The 21,887-nt window shown below is 38.5% G+C and overlaps 1 protein-coding gene across 2 annotated transcripts in view; it reads right to left on the minus strand.

The window, feature by feature from the left end:
• Nucleotides 1-16,535: 16,535 nt before the first annotated feature.
• ARL15 (ARF like GTPase 15) overlaps nucleotides 16,536-21,887 on the minus strand; it is a 234,887-nt gene continuing 229,535 nt past the window's right edge. For both annotated transcript variants that reach the window (XM_075021768.1, XM_075021769.1), the window contains one exon: nucleotides 16,536-20,405. In XM_075021768.1, the coding sequence (XP_074877869.1) occupies nucleotides 20,253-20,405 (153 nt within the window). In that variant the 3' untranslated portion in view covers nucleotides 16,536-20,252. The remainder of the gene's footprint in view (nucleotides 20,406-21,887) is intronic.

Genomic DNA, 21,887 nt, shown 5'->3' on the forward strand with positions numbered 1-21,887 from the left:
CAAACAGGATGATTGCAGGCTGGCATAATCTTCAGTCCCATTTCAACCACACTGCAGAAACCTAGAGACTGGACATTTCACTCAAACACATTGAAATTGCTTTATACTCACACATTTCTAACTTAAAAGATCAGGGTTTTTTTCCTCAGTTCTTTAGAGATTTGCACCTAGTCAATTCAAAGTTGTTCCGCACTTCTACCATCCCAATTTTTTGTTTTCAGTTGTCAATAGCTCTGTTGCTCTTTCTGTTTTTACACATCTTCAGCCTAGAAGAAGCTCTAGAAGATCACTCACCCAGTGTCTACTTTAAGTACATTAGTGAGCTGCTTAAAAGACAAACTTTTGGAAATAAAATCTTTTAATTAGCAATTTTCTCTGCTAGTACTTAAGTCAATAACAGTTCTTCAATGCTGTGACAATACCTAAGTTAGCCACAGCTTTGCAATAGATTTGCCTTGACATTTTATTTTGGTGAATTTTCAAAGGAAGACCAAATCTTGCTTCCAGGCTTTGTTCCAGTCAGTCCAGTGGCTTCCCTAGTCGCAGCACACCTGGCAGTCTTCTGTAGTCTGCAGAAAGTTTTCTCCATCACTGCTGCAGCTTGGCTGCTGGTTCGCTGTTCCTCTCAGCAGGCTCGCCTTCAGCAGCGGTCTTACTGCTTGGTGCCAGGATTTTCATCTGCAGTCCCTGGGCCGTCCTTCCACCAGCTCTGCAGGAATGGAGCAACAACTCTGCCTTCCAGAAAGTACTCTGTGTCCTTCACAGATGTTCACACGGATCTTTTTAATAAAAACTTTCTACCACTTAATGTCTGGTAACTTCTTTTATTGTTGACCTGATGGGCATTGGGTTTTTTCACCTTTGTCCTTTCTGGAAGAAAGGTTTTCTGACCCAACAATTATTACAAACTTTCATAGCCTTCCTTCTTAACTCCGTTAGTGAAAGCTCTCCCAATGGCTTGGAAGATGCATATATACTCCTTCCCCTATTCTCATTCCTTCCTCCATCCCTGCAGGCTTTGTGCTCTTACGGCTGGTGCTTTCCCAGCACCCACCTCTAGAGGCTGTTCCCCCAGTTTACTACAGCATTCTCCATACACATGTTCCCATCCCAAGGAATCTTAACTGCTTAAGGTAAAGACATTGTATACTGCAAGTCTGATGAAATACTACTTTGCCCCTAGTACCTGCCTTTCTCCAAAGAATCTTAAGTCATTTATGAACACAAAGCAACCCATTTTCACACAAGTTGAGGTAGACTGGCAGTTTTGTTGCTTCTTGTCCTCTTTATAGGGAAAATATGCTCAGAAAAGAATTTCATTTAAATTTTAGGATTTCTACCTATTTTACAAAATCTTATAATATTTCCTGATGGCAATTCTGAAAAAAAATTGTATCATATATAACATTTTCCTTGGACCTGAGGGGTGGTGTATGCGTATGTATAGGTATGTGTGTTTAAAGACAGACACATGCCTCTTTCTTTGTATACAGAAAATGTTATTCCACAGCACCTGAGAGCACCCAGAGCATTAGTAATATAGAGACTAAAACAAAGAAAAATATGTAGTTTCTAAGTGTGACCAGTGTATGCAAGATGTAATCGTTGTTGGGACCACTAAAAATTGCATGACCAGCAACGATTTATTAGTAGTGCAGAATCCAAGGAAATACTCCCATCTAAATTATTGTTTCTCTGGCTCTAAGGATTCAATAAATTCCCAGCTTGAGCCAGGGAATTTATTTTCTCCTCTTCTCTATATTTATCTGTGGTTTGCATTATCATTCACTAAATATATTTGGACATAGCATAACTTTTCTTGATGTGCAGATTCGAAAGCTTTTGTGACTCCCCCTTTGACCCTCCTCCCTTCTAGGAATTTCACAAATAAATCAGTAACTAGCATTCACATAATGAATTGGTGTTATATAATAGTTATATAATTTTTTAAATAAGAAGGGCAGTGTAATACAAATGATCTAACAACTTTCAACTAGGTTGAAAGGCTTGAAATGTGTCATTTTCATGTTTACACTGCACAGCTTCTCCCTTTCTTTTAGAAAGTATGTAAAAGTATAATTTGCCATTGTGGTAGCCTAATGGTAGGTCAGAAAAATATCACAAAAAAGAAATCTCTACTATTTTGTTTGAAAAACCACCACACTCCTGCCACAATTTGTTTTTATTAACAACTTAAATCCTTTATGGAATTCTGGTTTTGTACTAATTTCTGCAATTTTCAGGAAAAAGGGGGAGGGACTATTTGTCATCAAGTGCCAAAAAGAACAAGTGAAGTTACTTGGGTTTGAAATGAGCCACACCAAAAAGCACCTCATGTTGCCTAAGCCATAATTACATGCTCAAGTTGATAAGCCATCAGTGCCAGCGTCGGTCAAAATCAAGTTTGTCTTGGCTGTGAAGTTGCTGAAGATGTTACCAAATACAGTGGGGGTTGGAAAATCTGCTGATTGCCAATTTGAGAAGAAACAGGGGCAAATTCAGCTTTCAGAGACTCAAGCCACACAGGTAACTGCTGGTGTTTCATGGCGGCCTTTGTGGAGTTCCTGCTAACTGACTGAAAAAGAGATGTCCCCCACTATTGCTGCAACACCAATTATGGAAAAGAAACAGCACACAAAGTGAAATTTCCAAAATTCAGTAAATTTGTGTTTCAGTGCTAGAGACAAAGAAGAAAGAGATGATATTGTATGCTGGGTCTAGAGATGGGTAGTTTTTGCTACAAAGGAGGAGGAAGAAGCAGAAAAGATCTGCCAGACCATGGGTGGGATGGGCCATCTAAAACAACAGACAAAGATATATCATTTGAGCTAAGAAATCATTAATTGGGCCTTCTGGTTTTGTTTTTAATTTTCAACCACGCTGGTCTGGACATTCTTGGCTTTGTAGCCATGGCAAGGCTGGTGCTTGACTCTTCACTCTTTTTTTTTGCTAAGATGCTAGACAAGTTCATCTTTTGAAAATTAGCACATGTGACTAAATACACAATGATAAAAGCACTTATATTATTTCCATAAATTCCCCTGACAGCCATTTGAATGCAAATTGAGCAGAAAGAAACCCTGTTTAAATGAATTAACAAGGAAAGGCAGCAGGGGGATGTGGGGGTAGAAATGGGACTGAATACAGACAGAGTAGATACAACCTCTTAAAAATAGAGTTGGTTCGTATTCAATATAATTGAAGAAGGCATTTTTAACACCATTATTTAGGGTCAGAGGCCTCTTCAGTTTGTTTACGCAGCTTGAGTGCACTGATACAGTTAAGATAGTGAAATGTGCTTCATCTATTTCAATACTGCAAACCAGGGACTGCCTGTTACGTGTTGGCTTTCTTTTCTTTTGTCTCCATGAACAAAAGAAGCAGCAATCTCTAAATTGAAATGATAACAGCTCAAAATTGAAATGATACAGCACAAAAATTGTGTCATATGTTTAGAATCTGCAGCAAACATATCTCTTTTCAGTGAGGCTCTGTGATTGTGCTTGCTGCCGTGGTGTGTGCAGGCTGTAGAAGATAGATGACTGTTAGAAGATTTACAATAAAGCTACACTTAATCAGTCAACCAGTCTATTTGAGCTTGAAAACTGCAAAGTAAGACAAAAGCTTATAAAACTTCAGACTGTGGTGGATTATTTAGATTGGGATTCTCTGAGAAAGGGATATGCTGCTCAACACAAACATTGCTTCCCAGTAGTGTTCCTCTACATTGCCATAGTGGAAACTGAGGCTAGAGCACTGGTGCTAACTCCAGGGTCTGAAGATGAAGAGCAAGGGAGGAGGGTAGGGCAAAAATACACTTCTCCCCATATACCCACTACCAAAGAAAACAGAAGGAGCCTGCAGGTATGCCTAGGTATTAGTCACCCCAAAGCATTATATTGGAAAGGATTAGGACAGGGAAAATAAGATGGATGGAAATTAATCTTGTATGAAATAGTATGGAGTAAACAACTCCAGGAGGAAACCAGAAAGAAACTAGGCATATACTTTCACCACATATTCCTAAATCAAGCATCTGCTGCAATACATCTGTATGCAGTCCCTTCAGATCATGAAGACCAGTAGGTAGATAGAGACCTAATGAAAAACCAAGTATGGGTTGCAAGAAGTGGCACTGGTGATTCACTGTGTGGTATTACCACTGCTCAATTACTATTCAGCTCTGGTGAGTCAGGGATAACTGTACAGATGGATATATCACATTCAGAAGAGATACAAAATTATGGCACATCTTATTTGCAAGTATATTTTCATTTAAAAACAAGTTACTTAACCATAAATAACTTACTTTGTAAGAAAATTTTAATCCCTGACACTTTTTTCCCCACTAAAACTGTAAATAAATTTAACATAGTTCAAAATATTTGAGGCTGAAATAGCCACATGAACCCATTTGGTTTAAATAGAATCAGCTTGAACTTTGAGAACCACCATGCATGGTTCCATAACTCAGCTTACATGCAAATCTGAACTTCATATTGCCAGAAAATTAGAAACTAATTGATTGGAATTATAGTAAAGAAATGAATAATCCATTTAAATAACAACATGAACTGTCCATAGATCTGATACAGTTAGTAGTATAATTTAATCCAGTAGCGACGGTTTGAAATATGTAATAGAACAGATTCTAAATTGTGAACAGATACCTTTCTTCATTGCTGACTGGGTTTGAGTTCACATTGTTCAAAAGATACATGTGAATGTTTAGCTACAGCTGAAAGAAACGAACTACACCAAACAGATCCTTTCTTGTATAAAACACGTCAAAAAGACAAAGCCAAAATCCATGTACAGCTCAGTCAAAAGTGTCCTTAAAATTAGTCTTTCATGAAAGCCATCAATCAATCATCTTCTTAATAGGAGCCAAGATGTAAGTATACAATTCGTGCATCAGGTGAAATTACACTATTGTACACACATTGTCTCAATATAACCACAGTACTGCAACACAAAACTCAGGTTTTATCCCAAAGGACAAAACTAAAATCTGAGCCATGCTGGAACACCACCCTGTCTCCTCTGAAACAGCTGCAGAAGAGAGTTATAACTGTTTGCAAGGTACAACATGTTAGTTGTGAGTAATGAAATCAAGCCCCTGTTACTAGACAAATTTGGTTGGCTTACCAAAGTGAAAGTGCCTTGGGAAGCTTAACATGAAAGGATTACAACCCTGCTTTGCTGGTATCATCTTTGGAAGGCCTTAGTTGCATAAGGAAAGCACTACAGTGAGAGCCTATGTTCAAACACCAGCTTTGCTTCAGAGTCCAGATAATCTTCAAGCCAAAATCACTCTGCGTTTGATCTCCCTTTCTGCAAAATGAAAGGAAAAAAGTCCTCACTTTTGTAGGGGATGTTGTGAGGCTTAATTCTGTGGGCTTGTAAAGCGATTTGGATAACAAAGGAGAAGGAGCCATAGGAGAATAATGGTAAGTCAGGAAGTTCCTACAAGACAAAACTATAGCATTGATTAAATATTGATGTGAGGAGGAGAAGCGATAGAAATAGTTTAACTACCATTACATCAGACAAAACATCTTTGCGGGAGAGCTAACAGCTAGTACTGCCCAGACAGACATTCAAGGGCACTCCATAAAACTTAGATAAAAATGGGGGAATATTGACACAGCTTCCTCTATTTTAACTGTTGTTCTGTCTGGATGGCAAGATAGTTTAGCTACATGTCATGTAGCAGTCATCATCTAAAAACCATACATACTTCAAACTGTTACATACACCTGTAAATAATCATGGGATAACGGCCTGAATGACAGCAGCATGATGGGTCTCAGCTCCTATCAGAGAGGCCATAGACATTCTGCGGAAGGCTCCAGACATAACTGGCAGCCTTGAAAGACAACACTGCTTTCTTAATACTCCCAACACTAAGTTGTATGTCAAATTCTAAAACCTGCCCTTTTTCCCAGCAAGATTTCAATTGCTTGAAAGGGCAGGAGGGAATCTGAGATATATAACCAGTTAAGAAAACATTTCCCAGAATGATTTTGAGATGTTTTCTGGCAATGGTCTGATCAGAGCTACTGGCATTGCGCCATTTTGTTAAAAGTGGTAAGCTGTGATGTTAGCCTTTGTGCTGAACTGTGCCACAGATGCCACCTTCCCTTAAGATGTTGCTTGCAACCACCCAGAGGTCACTGCTCAAGGCATTCCGAGGCCTCATAGCTACTATGGCTGTACAAAAAGGAGGTATGGTCCTTTGGATGTTAGTGCCTTTTTTTAGGGTCTTGAAGATCAAGAAGTGAAGCAGGAAATTAATGAAGGTTTACTGGTTTTCTATGTTTTTAGCTGAATAGGTCAGATGAAGCTCAGTGTTCTGACCTAGTCAAAGTTTCTGGGTAAGCACTAGACCTCCCTACTCAGAGAACAGCATGGGCCCTGAGATGAAAAAAAAAAGTAAACCTGCCTGCCTTGGGGAAAGCAGTGTAATCTGGCCAGCCAGAGAGAAGAAATTCACCTCTTCTACCTGAGTTCAAGACCCAAGCCCAGGATACCATGACCAAGGATCAGGGAGTTGTTTTGGAAGTGCTGGAACAAGAAACTAATTCACTGTTTCTGAAATAGATTTGTCCTAAGCGAGGGAAGGTGATACCCATCATCCCCTCTAGTCAGTTTGTATAGAGTTGCCAAGTTGACCCTGCATGCTGTGGAAATGCTCCCTTGCTCCAAGTATTTCTGCTCTGCCCTTTCATCCATTGAAGACTTTTCTTCCACTGGAGACTCACTCCATACTGTGCAAATGCTGCAGACATGAAGAGAATTCACAGATGGCGGGGAAAAAATTGCAATGTCTTGTGAGACCATCAGCACCACTGTCCCAATAGTTCTGAAAAACAAGAGCTGTAAGTCCCCGGAAGAGAGTTGATCAACTGCTTTAGCATGAAGGTGGGCCAGTTATGCCCTAATTTTGATATTGGGGATAACTGCAGGAGGACAGGGAATTTTACTGAGAATGAAATCCAGACTGTGTGCTGTTTGGAAAGATGCATTACAAAGACAGATAAAGAAATGAGGATAGATGACAAAGTTTCAAAAGAAAGTCAACTATAGGTAAGTATATCTGACACTAAAGTAGTTCTGATAACAGAATCTCACATTTACATCCTCTGAAATGTCAATGTAATGTTTTTTATTGTTTTTAAACACAGCATTTTCTCTGAGTGCCATTTTGAGCACGCACATCGATCTTCCCTACAGAACTCTTTGATCAAGTTACTTTGGTAATATTTTTCTTTCTGAATTTCCTATACTTTTTAGTTCAAGAAACTGAATTTGATATACTGTGGCATTAAAGTAACCACAGAATACAGACATGCAGATCAGGCACTGCTCAGTAAGAGCAAGCAATTTCCACAGATGAGGAAAAACCCCAGCAATTCTGAAAGAGAAATAAATATTGTAACATTTTATGTATTCCACTATAACATTCCATAAATGATTAAATGAAAGAGCTATTTTATAAAATGCATATAGAGAAGACTTTTCCTCTGTTCTGTAACTGCAAATAGGGCTAAACTTTCCTCACAGGAAACTTTAAAACAGGGAAAAAATGATGGCATTTACCTTACCATATGGAGGCCTACATATCTCAGTACAGTGGTGGTATCCAACATGCTTATCTGCACTCCCACTTGACTCTACATCTGTCTAGCTACCCAGGAGAACGATGCATCTGGAAAGGTTGAATAGGTCAAGGCAGTTTACATGTATTTTGCAATGTTCTTGAGAAAACTTACTGGAGAGAGGTCAACATGTTTTTTTCTTGCATCTCTTTGCATTAAATAAAAACATATTGTATGTTATTTGAACATCCTGAGATTTTTTTTTTTCATTAGGAATGCAGAAACATATTGAAAGTGTTTGCTTTTGAGAACCTTGCATGCAAGGGGAATGCTTGAGAGGGCATAATATGAGACATAGTACTGAGCAGCAGATGTAGACAAAAAGAAAAAACAGGTTTCTGATGGAGCAGTTTACAGCAGAAAATGCTTTCTGAACAAGTTTGTACAGTTGCAATCCAAAAATTAGCATCTTTGCTATTTATGGGAGTGATCCGTGGTATCCTGTAACAGAATGCATGGGAATGGCTCAAAGCTGTGCCAGGGGAGGTTCAGATTGGACATTAGGAAACATGTCTTTACTGAGAGTGTAATCAAACACTGGAACAGGCTTCCTAGAGAGGTGGTCAATGCCCCAAGCCTGTCAGTGTTTAAAAGGCATTTGGACAATGCCCTTAACAACATGCTTTAACATTTGGTCAGCCCTGAATTGGTCAGGCAGTTGGACTAGGTGATTGTTGTAGGTTCCTTCCAACTGAACTACACTATTCTATTCTGTCTATGAAAAAATCCTCATCAGGGCAAAATTAGCAATGAATAAAGTAAGTAAAAAATTTTAAAATATTGACTTAAAGAAAAGATTAAAATATTTCTGTATTCTTTAAAGATCAAATACTACAAGGAAAAATATATTCACAAACACCACTGAATTTCAGAAGTCTGAGCTATTTTCTTTATTATTGGGTTACTAACCCATGGAGTGGTCAGAAGTAAAGGTTTGATTATTTGTTTTAAAAAGTCAGCAAAAATATGACATTAGAGAAATGCCATTACTTGCACTGTGACTAAGACCAGTTGGTGATGTCCTTCAAACCTTAGTACCTCTAGTTTAATAACTGTGAGAACTGAATAGATCTTTATAAATCAATGAGTCCACCAGGATTTCTAGAGCAGGATGTTTTACCTGCCAAGTGGTTTCTCTTCATTGCCTGGAATAGGAGAGTTAGCTTTCCTGCCTAATTATCCTTTCAATTGTTTTCTCAAATTTAAATAACATAGTGCAAAAAAGGAAAATATTTCTTCTGTGGCTATGGAGGAAGACACCCAAGTAAAAAGCTGGTCATTCTGTATTTGAATGCCCAGACAGTAAATTCTATATCATTGATCTAACTTAAACTATGGAAATAAACGAGTATTTCTGGATTAGTCTTGAACCACAACTGAAAGGTAGAACAGTTGTCATGGTTAAGCAGTGGATACTCAGCAACAGCCATGACTCTGGTATCTCATACTCTACCCAGTTACTCTCTTACAGTTGAAACAGGACTGGCATTGAAACACAGAGAACTCTTCAAAATAGTTAAGGAGATGATCTGACATCACCTGCACGTTCTAATTTAGGATGTCTGCTACACTTGTTACTGTTAAAGACTTTTAAAAAATAATATGTACTTTCAAGTAGACAGGCTTTTGCCAGTTTAATTTTAATGAACAATGCAACATAACTTAATTGGTTTTGATATCCTAGAGTTGTAAATGTTAAGTCAGGAAAGCAATTTGTTTCTCACCCTATAATATAGCTGAAAATGCTGACCCATGAAGATACACCTCTTCAGAACATTCTTCCACTTACAAAAACAACTGTAAAACCAATTTTTTTCCTAAAAAAGAGAAACAGACTGCATTTTTTTACATCTATAGGAATTCAAAGCATCTCATTTAGCATCAAATGACATTACTTTAAATAAACTACAACAGCATCCTTCCTTATTTAAACAGCATATTCCAGGGCTGTGTCAGTGCAGACAACCTAATGATCCAAAGGTTCATTTGCAAGTAATGTATTTTGCAGATACACTATTCAGCTACTAGTGATATCAGAAGATTAATTTACACATCAATTACTCACTACCAGGCTTGCTGGGCTGCAATTAGTCCAAACCTAACAAAGGGGGTCAATTTTCAACATTTAAACCAGATCATAAACTTTCCCAGATTTGATTGCTTGAAGTGGCAAAACTTCTAGTTTCCATATTACCGAGCAGTTTTTCTTTTAAAGAGGCAGCTGTGGATACCTGAAGTACTTGGAAACTTCTGTCTACATCTCTGGGTGGAAGGTGGCCAGCACAAAGATTATAGCCTTTATCTTTACACACCAGTAAAGGCACGAGTCCCATAGCCACCAGAAAATTCCACATTCTCCTGTACTTGAGCACTTCACAGAAGTTAATGGACCCCCAAAGCCCTGTATCTATGTCCAAAGCAGCAGCAAAACAGTATCACAGCCATGGACAGGCTCAGAGTCAAGGAAGCAAGGTCCGGAGATAGGACTAAAATTTAAGAATTCATTGTTCCCATTTGTGTTTCCCCCCTTTACCAATGCTCACTTTTGAAGTCAAAAGGCTGCATTGCTTCAGGATGCTGGTGAGCAGGGACTTCCCAGCAACTGCAATGCTGTAGGTGACAATGTGTGAGCTGTGAGCCCATCAAGTCCCTGGAGAGGGCCACACGCTCGCGCTTCCTTCACACCGCTGATCTTCACGGGGGCACACTTTGTTTAGCAGTGACTGGGGGCACAAAACTCAGTGCCAGGGAAAAAATCGGTATGTTTCCTACGTTTTCGATAGCATTCTTGAGAGCGAGAAACACCCTCCCCCCGTCCCTAGAAACATAAGGAACCTTGTGTAAAGAAACGCAACCATGGTGGGAAACGGGGACATTGCAGATGGCTTCCCGCGCTCAAAAGCCAACTCTGTTGCCACTTAAACTGGCTTTGAAACCTACTGTCCGCCTCGCCTTGCTCTTCTGAACTGCAAACACCTGCACTGGCGACCTGACACTCTTCTTGGGGTGCAGCACAGGGCCCAGCCCTGCCGCAGCCACCTGGGAGCCCGGCTGGCCGGCTCCAAGTTGAACACCGCCATGTTCAGACGCAGGTGCCCCTGCTCCTGAGGTAAGACGGTATGCCCAAAAGCACAGGGCGGGACAGCTGCCATTACACAGGGGTGCTGCTCTGAGAGAAGCAGTAGGGAGGTCTGAGTGGCGCCGGGGGAAGGGCCTTGCCCGGGGGAGGGGAGGCCTTCCACATGTCTCCTCTGGCCGACCAAGGAGCGGGCTTTGATCTGCCCGGGATGACAGTGCGCCAAACTGTCTCTCATTCAAATGAATCTGCCAGACAGTTGGGAGACATTCCTCAAAGGGTCACCAGCAAAGGGCTGCAAAGGAGGGTGTCTCCGTCCCATGCTCCTTTATAATGTCTCCTCACCGCCTCATCTGTCTGCTGAGCAGGCCTGCTGTGATTTCCCCCCACATCCAGGCTCAATTTGTATGCAAATCCTCCCTCATTTGTTCTTGCTCCCTTCAGAAAGGACAAATTTAGTATAATAACTGTAATTGCTTTAATAACATGAAAAAAACCGGCACCTTTATGGGACCAACAATCAAAGACTGAAATTGTAACACAGCATGACAGGTGTGGAGGCATGCCACCATTACCGATTTTCCCATTTCAGTATTTCTTTCATCGTCTTGAAAAGTGCTTATCTCAGTAAGCCAGGCATGGCTGGCTTATGGCTCTTGAACTCCAAGCAGCTCGTAACAAGTTACACAGGGCTCCCACGGTAGAGGCACGTTGCTGGTGAGCAGCGGGCTCTGCTGGGACAGCAACTGCGGGGCATTTGAACCCCTCTCTGGAGGAAGACAGGTCAGCACGACCTGGCAAGGTAGAGCTGCTATCAGTAACTCCTCAAACTGGTGTCTCCCCTCAGCTCTGTGGCAGACATGTTAAACATCTTACGGTCTGCAGGTCATAGGTTCAGGCAGATGGCTACCCCTGCCTCCCATCAGAGAGATGGAGGTCTCGGTGCTGTTCGCAATGGTGGCCCATATCTCCAGCTACACTGGGCTAACCTTCTGTACCCCTCTTGTTGAAGAGGGCAATGTCTATTCTTGGCAACTTTTTCTGGTATAGTTCTGAGATTAGCAAATGCGAAGCCATTTTCAGCATCAGTCAGCTGGACCAGAACCAGAACCAGCTTGATCTTGGCTTTTAGTTATACTCAAACCCATTGACTAACAGTTACATTTTCCAGTTACTATTTGCACTGTAACCTGTAATTTTAATCATAAAACAGAACCTCAGAGCTAGTCCTCCTGTAATAGACCGTGCTTTACTAAAAGATAAACCCATCACCAAAGATCAGTTATTGCATGAACCAGAGTTTTCATCCAAAATATGCAAATACGGAAATGCAAAAGATGGTGAGAAATGAGTCTTCATGCATACTCTGGTGGAGAGAGGCCACAATACTGTGTCTCATCTGGAGACAACTGGGAATGAACTGATCCTTTTGAGTGCAAGGGGAACTCCAGACCTGCCTCAACAACTACTCCAAGGGCACACCTGCATGATGCAGGATAGATACGTGTAAACAGGTGTGAACACCAAGGGTTTTTTTAAACCTTACATATGCATGCAGGAATTAAAAGGATCAAATCAGTAACTGCAAACATTGATCAGTAGTGACCACCTCCTTCAGGCCTTAATCAGGTTAGATGTGAACTGGTTCTCATAGATGAAGTGCTTGAGAACATGCTAATCACCAGTATCCAGGTAGTATAAAATGCCAAACTTAAAAGACGAAAGTTTCTCTTCCATTTGATTTGACCAAACCTAAAGGCAAAACTGCCTGCTGAATCTCTTACAAGCAACCAAAACAAGATTCACCATCCCAAAGCACTTTTATGGAAGATTTCTTCTCAGCATTGAGAATGGAAAAAACAAGAGATTCCTTCTCTGAAAACACTGTATGCATTTTTTTTTTTTAATGTCTAGGTCACCAATACATCTACATATGAAACCACCACACAATATTTGACCTTGATATTAAAATTCGTCAGAGATCAAAAGCAAGTGCTAAAATAGGCAAGATATTTATATAGCCCATAACAGCAGATTCCTATATTACTGGCACCTCTCAGTGGAGACAGGCCTAAACCAAAACCTCAGGTCTGCACACAATACCAAGAAAAGAAAACAAATAAACAAAAAGCTGAAGTTCTGTCTCAGATCTTAGAGGGTTACCAGAAATGTTCCTGGTTCTCCTAAAGACCTTGGTGCTTGAGTGTTTGGTACTCTTCATGCTACAGAAAAAAAAAAAAAAAGAAAAGAAAAAAAGCTCTCTTTAATCCGACACTAAGCACTAAAGTCATGTGAATGAAATGAGAGAACCCTGAGGAACAAAATCTCAGCAACATACTGCTATCTTTGGGTAAACATTTGTTTGCATTATCTTTTTAAAATAATACTGTCGACTTCAGTGATTGACGATTTCACCCCATTTATCACTGACAACCAGAATTATTTTTTCAGCTGTGGATCATGTTAATTGTGGAAGCTAATAGGGAGGAATGTGAGGTAAATGGTCTCAATACCTTTAGTATATGTGATGACTTTACCAGACTTGCAGTACTGTATTTACTGTAACCAAAAGGTCACACTCTATATTTTAAAGGTAAACAGTGAACTTTTCTGCATCAGTCACACTCCTGCAAATCATGTACAAAAATATTTTTAGAAAAGGCCATTAGCATTTTTTTTTTTTAAATTAACCTTAGTGTCAGATACTTGAAGGAAGGCTTTCAACTTTAACTGACACACATATAAACCAGAGAGGATGACAACAATCTCATTGGCAAAGCCATTTAGTAAAGATGGACTAAGGCTGTTATAATTTACATTATTGACAATAAGTGTTCATTTCTTCTCTATAGCAAGGTAAATATTGAGGCAACGATGAGATTGCATTGTTCATTCCACTGTTAAATAAAAAAAGCAATTTCCCAGATACTGCAGTTTAATTGGTGTTCATTTTAAATGGTACAATCTCATTCACATCTTGTATCTCTAGGTCTTACAAAGACACCATACATGGGAAGGCTGTAATAAAATAATTCTGATATAGTTTTGCAAACAGACATTTGTTTTTATAAGCATTAAGAATACTGGCAGAAATGGGGTTTTTGAAGGGTATACAACAATACTATAATTTGAGTGTATAAGCTTCTCTGAGGATATGCTAGTGAACATGGTAGCACACAAAGCCTACTATAAGATGAAGCTGAACCTTTTGTTTCAAAAAATAGCAAGATGTGTATTAGTGGAAGATGGGTATGTGCTTTCAAGTAATTGAGGTGACACAGGACAGAAAATGCTATTTTAGCATGTGCTAACAGAATGCAGTATGGATTAATTTCTATGGAAGAAATTTTTAGAGTGCCAACCTTAACACACAGCAGGAATTGTTGCTTTAAAGGGACTGTGTCAAAGTTGACAGGCCCAAGATGTAACCTACCATAAAATTAAACTTTTTACGAAATGCCCTTTTGATCCTGAAAAATCTATCAACCTTCCAAATCCAAGACTGTCACATTGTTAAAATACCAAATACTTCGCTGTGTGATTGGCCATTAAGCTTGGTTTGGTTTTGCAACATGTATATGCAAGTCATGATTTTGCTCTCTCCACCACACTATCTTTGGGACTATGCATTTAAACAGTACCAGATCTTTTGTTTGGGATTTCCATGATTTAGCATTTCAGTTAGCAGTAATTTATAATAAAGCTATAATATGAGGCTTCTGTACTCCAATGGTAAATGTCTCCTTAGAAAGAGGGCCGTTCTTCATGCAAGGAAGTTGCCAAACCACAAAAGGATTTATTTTTGTCTTGTTTTACTTAATACATGCAAATACTTTCCAGTGCACACTGAAATGCAATAAATTATAGCTACATGGCATAGTAATAAAAATGAACAACAGCATTTCGCTATTTCAAGGTGACAGGTAAAAAAGAAGTGCTGTGATTGCTGGTTTTATTTCTTGTCAGTTTTAGCTCACAATCTAACAGTGAGAATTGAGAAAATTAATTGTGAATGGCTTTCCTTATATTGCACACAAGCATAATAGGTACAATTCATGCCTCTTCGTTATTAGCACGTGGGCAGCCTCTCAAATATATGCACAGATTTTTCACGTGTAAGGAAATTTTTTCTGTGCTTAGAAATTAACTATACAACAGCTTTTCATTACAAATGTTTGGTGTTTACCAAAACCAGACTATTTTCAGGCAAGGAGTCCCTCTACTCCCATAATAGTAGTATAGCTGGCCATAGATTATGTCATTCCTTCTCTTCACACAATCAACTCTTAATATTCCATAATCATCCCAAACCAGCACAGGACCTTTTGCTGAGCACTTTTGTTGGATTTACTGTAAACCTGACAACCAGATGATTAAAGTATCTCTCTTCTGTTCTCCCTACCTTACTGCCACAGATAACTGGAGCTGCACAGGCTACTGTTAGCACCAATATTCACATTTGAGTATCTGCCTTTTGTAGACAGTTTCAGTGATTAAAAAATTAAGGCATATGTAAGACACCATAAGTAGAACTGCTGAACATGCTTGATGCACAAACATACACTCCACAAACAAGGCTGCCCTGAATATATTCCACCAAAACCCACCAGAATACCACATAGTACATTTTCCCATGAAATCTGGTGAATGAACAAGCAATATATACAGCATACTTTGGTTTCTCTAAATATAGCTGTGATAAAAGCTAAAATACATTATAAGCAGCTAGCATTGGACATAAATGTCTCAGAACTAGTTAAATTAGTCCTGATCCTCAGTCCAACCCACACAATGAAGTTAGTTCACCCATGAAGGCTGAGGATTGAGAAGGGTAATGATCTTTTTCAGTCTCTTCACCTAACAGAATTCAGCATCTATACTTGATTTCAGGGGTTCTTTACAACTGCAGATACTGAAAATGGTATGGTTTTTGTTTTCATGTAGGATATGGGGGACTCTCCCTCATCCTCATGTTAACCCAGGCCCTGGATGGCTAACCCTACAGCTGACACAAACAGATGTTTTTATTTGTTTGAACTATTAGGTCAAAGGGCTAATGAGCTAATGAAAATTCTTTCAGGAGCTATCAAATGAGCCATGATTAGCAGATTTTCAGTTCCTATTTATATGAAACAAAAGAATTAAAAAAATATTCTGAGTTTACAAATCCTTCATTTCCACCCTAGTTTTGGTAAGAGGCAGATTTAAAAATAATAAAATTAAAAAAGCATACCTCAGTAGCTGAATCAGCAACTCCAGCCTGGCTCAGCAGCACTGTACTTCCATCAGCTGTTACAACTTGCATTGTGAGAGTCTCTTCTACTCAAACAGTGTTTGATCATATAACATTGAGTTGTCTCAGCAAGCTTTTATTTTTCCCACAGTATTTTCCTTTGCTCAACTTCTATAGCTTTTTTTGGGTATATGTCTTTGTCATGTCACTGATTTAAAAATAACTTCTAGTCATATAAACATGTTCCTCAGTTTAACATTATGGAATAACTGTATGATGATTATTCTAATCTCTGTTCCACCAATAATCCCACAATATGTTTGATATATTTCCAGAGTAACAACATCTTGCTGTGGAAATAAATTGGCCAATTTTTGGAAGTTTTGTTTTATATGTGTGTGTGTGTGTGTGTGTGTAAATGTGTAACTATGTATAATTCAGCAATGATTATACAGTAATATTTGTTTTCATCTAGGAGTAAATAATTTATCTTGAAGATTCCAAATCAAGGTAATACACCACACTCCCAAACTGGCTACTACTCAAGAAATCCAAACTTAGCAACTCAACTCTACACAGTGTTTATTTTCTTTTTTTTTTTTTTTTTTTTTTGATAGTGGAAATCATGTATAAATCACAAACAGTAGAAGTTCCTCATGTCAGCAGTTGTCCACTTGAATGGGTCAGCTTCTGTGTATAGACACTGTATTTTTAGTATAAAGTCAAGATAATATGGCAGTTAACTAATACTTCTGACTACAGTAAAGATACAAAATTTTGTAATATAAATTAATTGCCATTACAAAAAGGCAACTGTATTAACTAATACAGTACAAAAATCTGCAACTTCTATAAATATAATGAAATGCAAGAACTTAAATGAAATAATACATCACAGATTTTTGTATAGAGCATTTGAAGAGGCAAGCTAAGATACACATTGAGCATTATACAGCAAGAAAGAATATCAAAACCCACTAAGATTTAACTTTTTTTCCATACAAATGCTAGAAGTACAAGTACAGGACTCAACATGGAAGTAGTAAGATTACCGGCTCAGAGCAAGTAGACAAAGAGGTCTCATTGACAAGTTGTAAAGCATTAGGCAGCAGACAGAGGCTTGTCAAAACCAGCTGTTGTTGGATACTGATTGATAATGTTTTCATTCTGACGGCTGAGACATTGCAGACAGCCACAGGTCTGAGAAGAAGCCCAATGTGGGCACATACACATACACACACATACACACACAAAGTAATTTAACAGATGGCTGAAGAACATTAAAGCACAGTATCTTTTTTAAAAAGACAATGTTCACTCCTTAATGAACTTGCATGGAAAGTAGAGCCTAGTGCCCAAGTTTATTTCACCTAAATGATGAACACATGTGAGAAGATTTAAAAAAAAAAAAAAGAAAAAAGAAACAACTGAGATGGTCATCTGAATAAAAAATGCATGAAATGCATGGTGCTTACATATTCTACCATAGCCAGAGCATTCAACAACACTTTAGAGAAGGAAGTGTGACGTGAGCTGCTATGAACATTTTTAATTCCTCCATAAAAAGGTGAAGGTGTTCACAGACATTAAAAGGGTACACATCCATTAAGTCCATCCACAACACAAAACCACAGAAGAACTACATTCAAAGAGAAGTTAAGCATTGGTCTTAGCCTAAGCAGTTATGAGGTATTGTTTCAACCTGTGGTGAGGAATGATCACTGTATTAGTAAGAAAAAGCATATTCAAAATCATTCTGAAAAAAAAATAAAAATCACTGCTCCCGTGCAGTTGGCATTTTCTTAAAGATAAAGCATTAAGCATCAAAAGGTCCTAGTCTAAGTGGCCACTGGCATATGCCAAAGCCATGTTCTCATCAGCTACTTGCGTCTTTTGCATGTTAATCATGTAGCACCTTCCAACAGTGCATAGTTGGGAAATCACAACCAAAATGTAACTTGGAAACTCTGAAGTTTTTGGACCAGACTCACTGATGGTACAAATAAGTTTTTAAGAATGCAATACAGTTGGGCTTATTTTCATTTGCTGTACCTTTTGGTCCATATCTTTAATATGTGAAAGAAGGGGAAAAACAGTAAAAAAAATTTACCTCTCATCTTCTAACTAATGTTCAATGACAAAGCAGTAAAAGCTCCAAATCCCTCTTTTTGCCTCCCCAAACTGCCTGCCTTCTGTGGGAAATAATCCTCTCACTCCTCCCCACCACTTCTAATTTGTCACTGTCCCTAAACAGGACAGAAATCTGGGGACCATGCAGAAATCTGGGGACTCTGTAGTCTCTAAGCTCACGTCAGCTAAGAGAGAGTTTGGAACTGTAAATTAGATTCGGTTCCTCTTTAAATCCAGGGAAAGGAGCCTTCTCAACCCATACAAGAGAAACTGATGGGCAGTTGGGTCCCATCTAAACTGTGCAGAGAGAACCAAACCTACATAGGGTTCCTCTCTGTGTTTTGAAATAAACAATTCCAGTTCTTGGGTATTTCCAAGAGTATCAGGAGTGCGGCAATTGACCTGACAGGAAAGAGAAGAAAAACAAAGCAAGAAGAGGTGCCCTTCAGGCTTTCTGCCTATTCTATTGCAAAATTAAGCAAGGAGCTTACCAGTTTTCCTAGCTGCTTTCTGATAATACAAGGCAAGTTAAACCAGTGATCATCAGGCCGTGCATTTGGACAGATATAATTCTGAGGGAGCAATGCAAGGTATCCATGGAAAATGAAAAGTAAACAAAAAACTATAACCCCCATTTTGTTTAACAAAGAGTATAATTGCAAGTAATAGAGAAATAGCTTTTATATGCCTTTAAAAGCTGATCCTTGCTGTTTTCTTATTCCCAAATAAACTAGTGAGAAACTACAATAACCTTCAAACTTAAAAAATAAATGCTTGGAGTGGAAAGCTATGTTGCCTTGAAAAAAGGAGTTACTGTTTCAAAACACAAGCAGAATCGATGAGGAACCACTGACACATCACTACAGTTTGTGTTTGCAGACACTCATGCACAAGGGTAGCTGAATGCACAAGTCACAACATTCAAGGTGTGCACCAGTTCAGTGGCTGATCTGCACATACCCTGTTGTGACTGACTTAATGGTGAACAAGTGACCCAGCATGTTTCTTTAATTGACAAAATCAGTTTATAAGATTTTAAAAAAAATCAGCAAAAGGCAGCCAAAAAACTGCAAACCTACAACGGGGAAAACTTGGAAAGAGGAAATATACACTGTGTTACTGGAACCAAATGGGATTTTTCCAAATGTATTACAAATGTTGTTCCCAATGAATACTTTTTTGTCTTCTAAGTAACATCTAGCACAGAGGAAGTTTGAAAGAACAAGTTATAAACCCTTGAAAAGAGAAGCTTATAGTACAAACACTGGAAGGCCCTTAATTATGGTATAGATGCCTTGGCAATGTTACGATAACAGTAGTACTCTATGACTGAGTGATAAAGGAAGCAATCGTTATTTAAAATCAGTCACACTTCTAACTACAGCTGAATTAACAGATATTTGCTTTGCTTCTCTTACAGAAAACTACTTTCAGTGAAAATTATTACTTTATCCAACTTTGAATGTTTTCTAAAAATTTTGTTACTTAGACCACCTGTTTATGTCACCTATTTTTCCCAAATACTGTTATGCGCACACATCTGTTTGCTAATTTACCTTTCAGGAAACTTACAGCAAAATAATGGTTTTGCCTTTGACAAGGTTATGCTGTGACTTTAGAAGAGGAATCAACTAACTTAACTGTATTTTCACTCAGAAAAACTTCAGGACTAACCTTTGCATTAACATGAAACTGCCTGCCTTTAAGGTATCCTATTAAGGTTCTCAGTGGCTGTGCTTTCCATATCGTGGGGTCAGTAAACAAGCTAATACAAGTTAGTCTCACAAATCCTTAAGACTTTAGTTATTTTTTAAAAACCAAGGTAGCAGATAGAATTCCTCCTTTGCAGATTATGTTATTTTTGTGTGTGTAAAGTTTCCTATCAAGGATGATCGCAACACAAGAAAGCAACATGCAGTGTGCAGAAATAGTGGTAAACAAAGAGCAACTCCCTATTTCAGTAGTGTAGACAACTTTACTGGAAATAGTTGTGTACCTGATTCACAGAATATTTATTTTAACAAAAGGACATTCTGCACTAACTGTATAAACAACATATCGAAGTACAGTCTTGATACCACACCATAATTAAGCTGTGAGCAGAATGCGCAGGTACAGTGATGCCTGGAGAACCACTCTTCTCTCTTGCGTTTCACATTCTTGAAGGTTCGAAGTCTCTCTCTTCTAGCAAGTTTATTAGAAGGGAGAAGCTGTCTTTTACTGCCTCCATATCATCCAAGGAGCAGGGCTTAAGAATCCAGCGCTTTCCACGTGCAAGTGGCTCAAGTTCAAAATATTTTTTTATCTAGTAAGAAAAAAAAAAAGAGACCAATGTATTAATATTATAATGACAACTCTCTCTCATCTAAAAAAACCCCAAACAAAACAAAACATAAAAAACCCCCATGTAAAAAGATCAGGATACTCATTTTTAGAATCTTACCCACAGCTGTTCTTATAATACACGTTATATGATGTGACCTGAAAGTGTTTTCTTTAGGGGTGAGTGACCTGCTTGGAAGCCACCATTCTACCCATAAGTTTAACAGCATGGGAGGTCTGGGGAAGAATTATATGGACTCAAGGCAAAGAGCAAAGCACACGAAACAAGTGTTCAAAAACTTAGCCAAAACAGCAAAAGTGACTAAGAAATTTTAGGTTACGTTTGTATTTTAATGTTAAAGCTGTATGTTTCATCATACTCCTATGGTTAACACTTAAGATGCAGAATTTGTCAGCAGGCTACCCTAGCTACACAAATGAACTGTTGAAAATGTACAAATCCTAAACATTCCAGCCAAAAGTGTGCTATAGCAGAGGGTTTCTTAATGACCTTGTGAACACTAGAAAAATAAAAATTCTTCCAAAACCAGATAGTTTTTCTGGAATTAAACATAGGAGACTAGCAGACTAAAGTGATTGGGATAATAATAAGTATTATACATGAGACATGATGGTTTTCTACAATCATCTTAGTTCAAAATCCAGCACGTTCCAGCAGACTCCAGCTGCTTACCTATAATACCTAATAATGGTGATAAAGAAGGAAACCTTTTAATTAAATTAATTCAATTTTTACTTCTGCAGCAACTGTGCAGCAAGGAGGCATAAGGATATGATGTAATATAGAACCGAAAATTTTAAGGTGATTATAAGCCTTGACAAAATAACCGAGGAAGATGCAGTTTCTTGGAAAGACCAATTGCCACTGACACTAATTACACCAACTGTCAAGGCAGAAACACAGAGCCACAGAAAGACTAAGAAAAGATTTTCATTTAGTTGTACACTCCAATCACTTTTCAAAACAGCAAGTACAATATCAAAACATAATTTTGATGCCTCTTAAGAGAAGACAGCAGTCTGCAAGTTATTTTGGTCCACAGATTACTGTTTTCATCAAAATTTTAGTCTTTGATAGTATTTGATCCAAAAGTCTACTCCTGTTTAACTTGTCAAAATAGACATTTAGTTTTTACATCCAAAATTATATCTATCAGTACTTGCTATTGTCAACATGCCAACAGAAATATTTAGTGCTGACTTAGTTTGGACATTCTTGTTCCTTGTAATTATTGCCAAATATTCTTAATTTTCCTTTATCACAGACTTTACCACAAATATGCACAACAGGAACAGTTACTCATATTGTGGTAGGCAGCAGAGGCCCTAGACAGGCAACTGGAGCCCCACTGTGTAAGGCTCCATGTGCAGGGCGAATAAAAAACAGAAAGAAAGAAAGAAAGAAAGAAAGAAAAAAAAAAAAAAAGGCTTCCAAAGCCCAAAC

This window comes from Buteo buteo, chromosome Z (assembly GCF_964188355.1).
Source record: "Buteo buteo chromosome Z, bButBut1.hap1.1, whole genome shotgun sequence".
Lineage (NCBI taxonomy): Eukaryota > Metazoa > Chordata > Aves > Accipitriformes > Accipitridae > Buteo > Buteo buteo.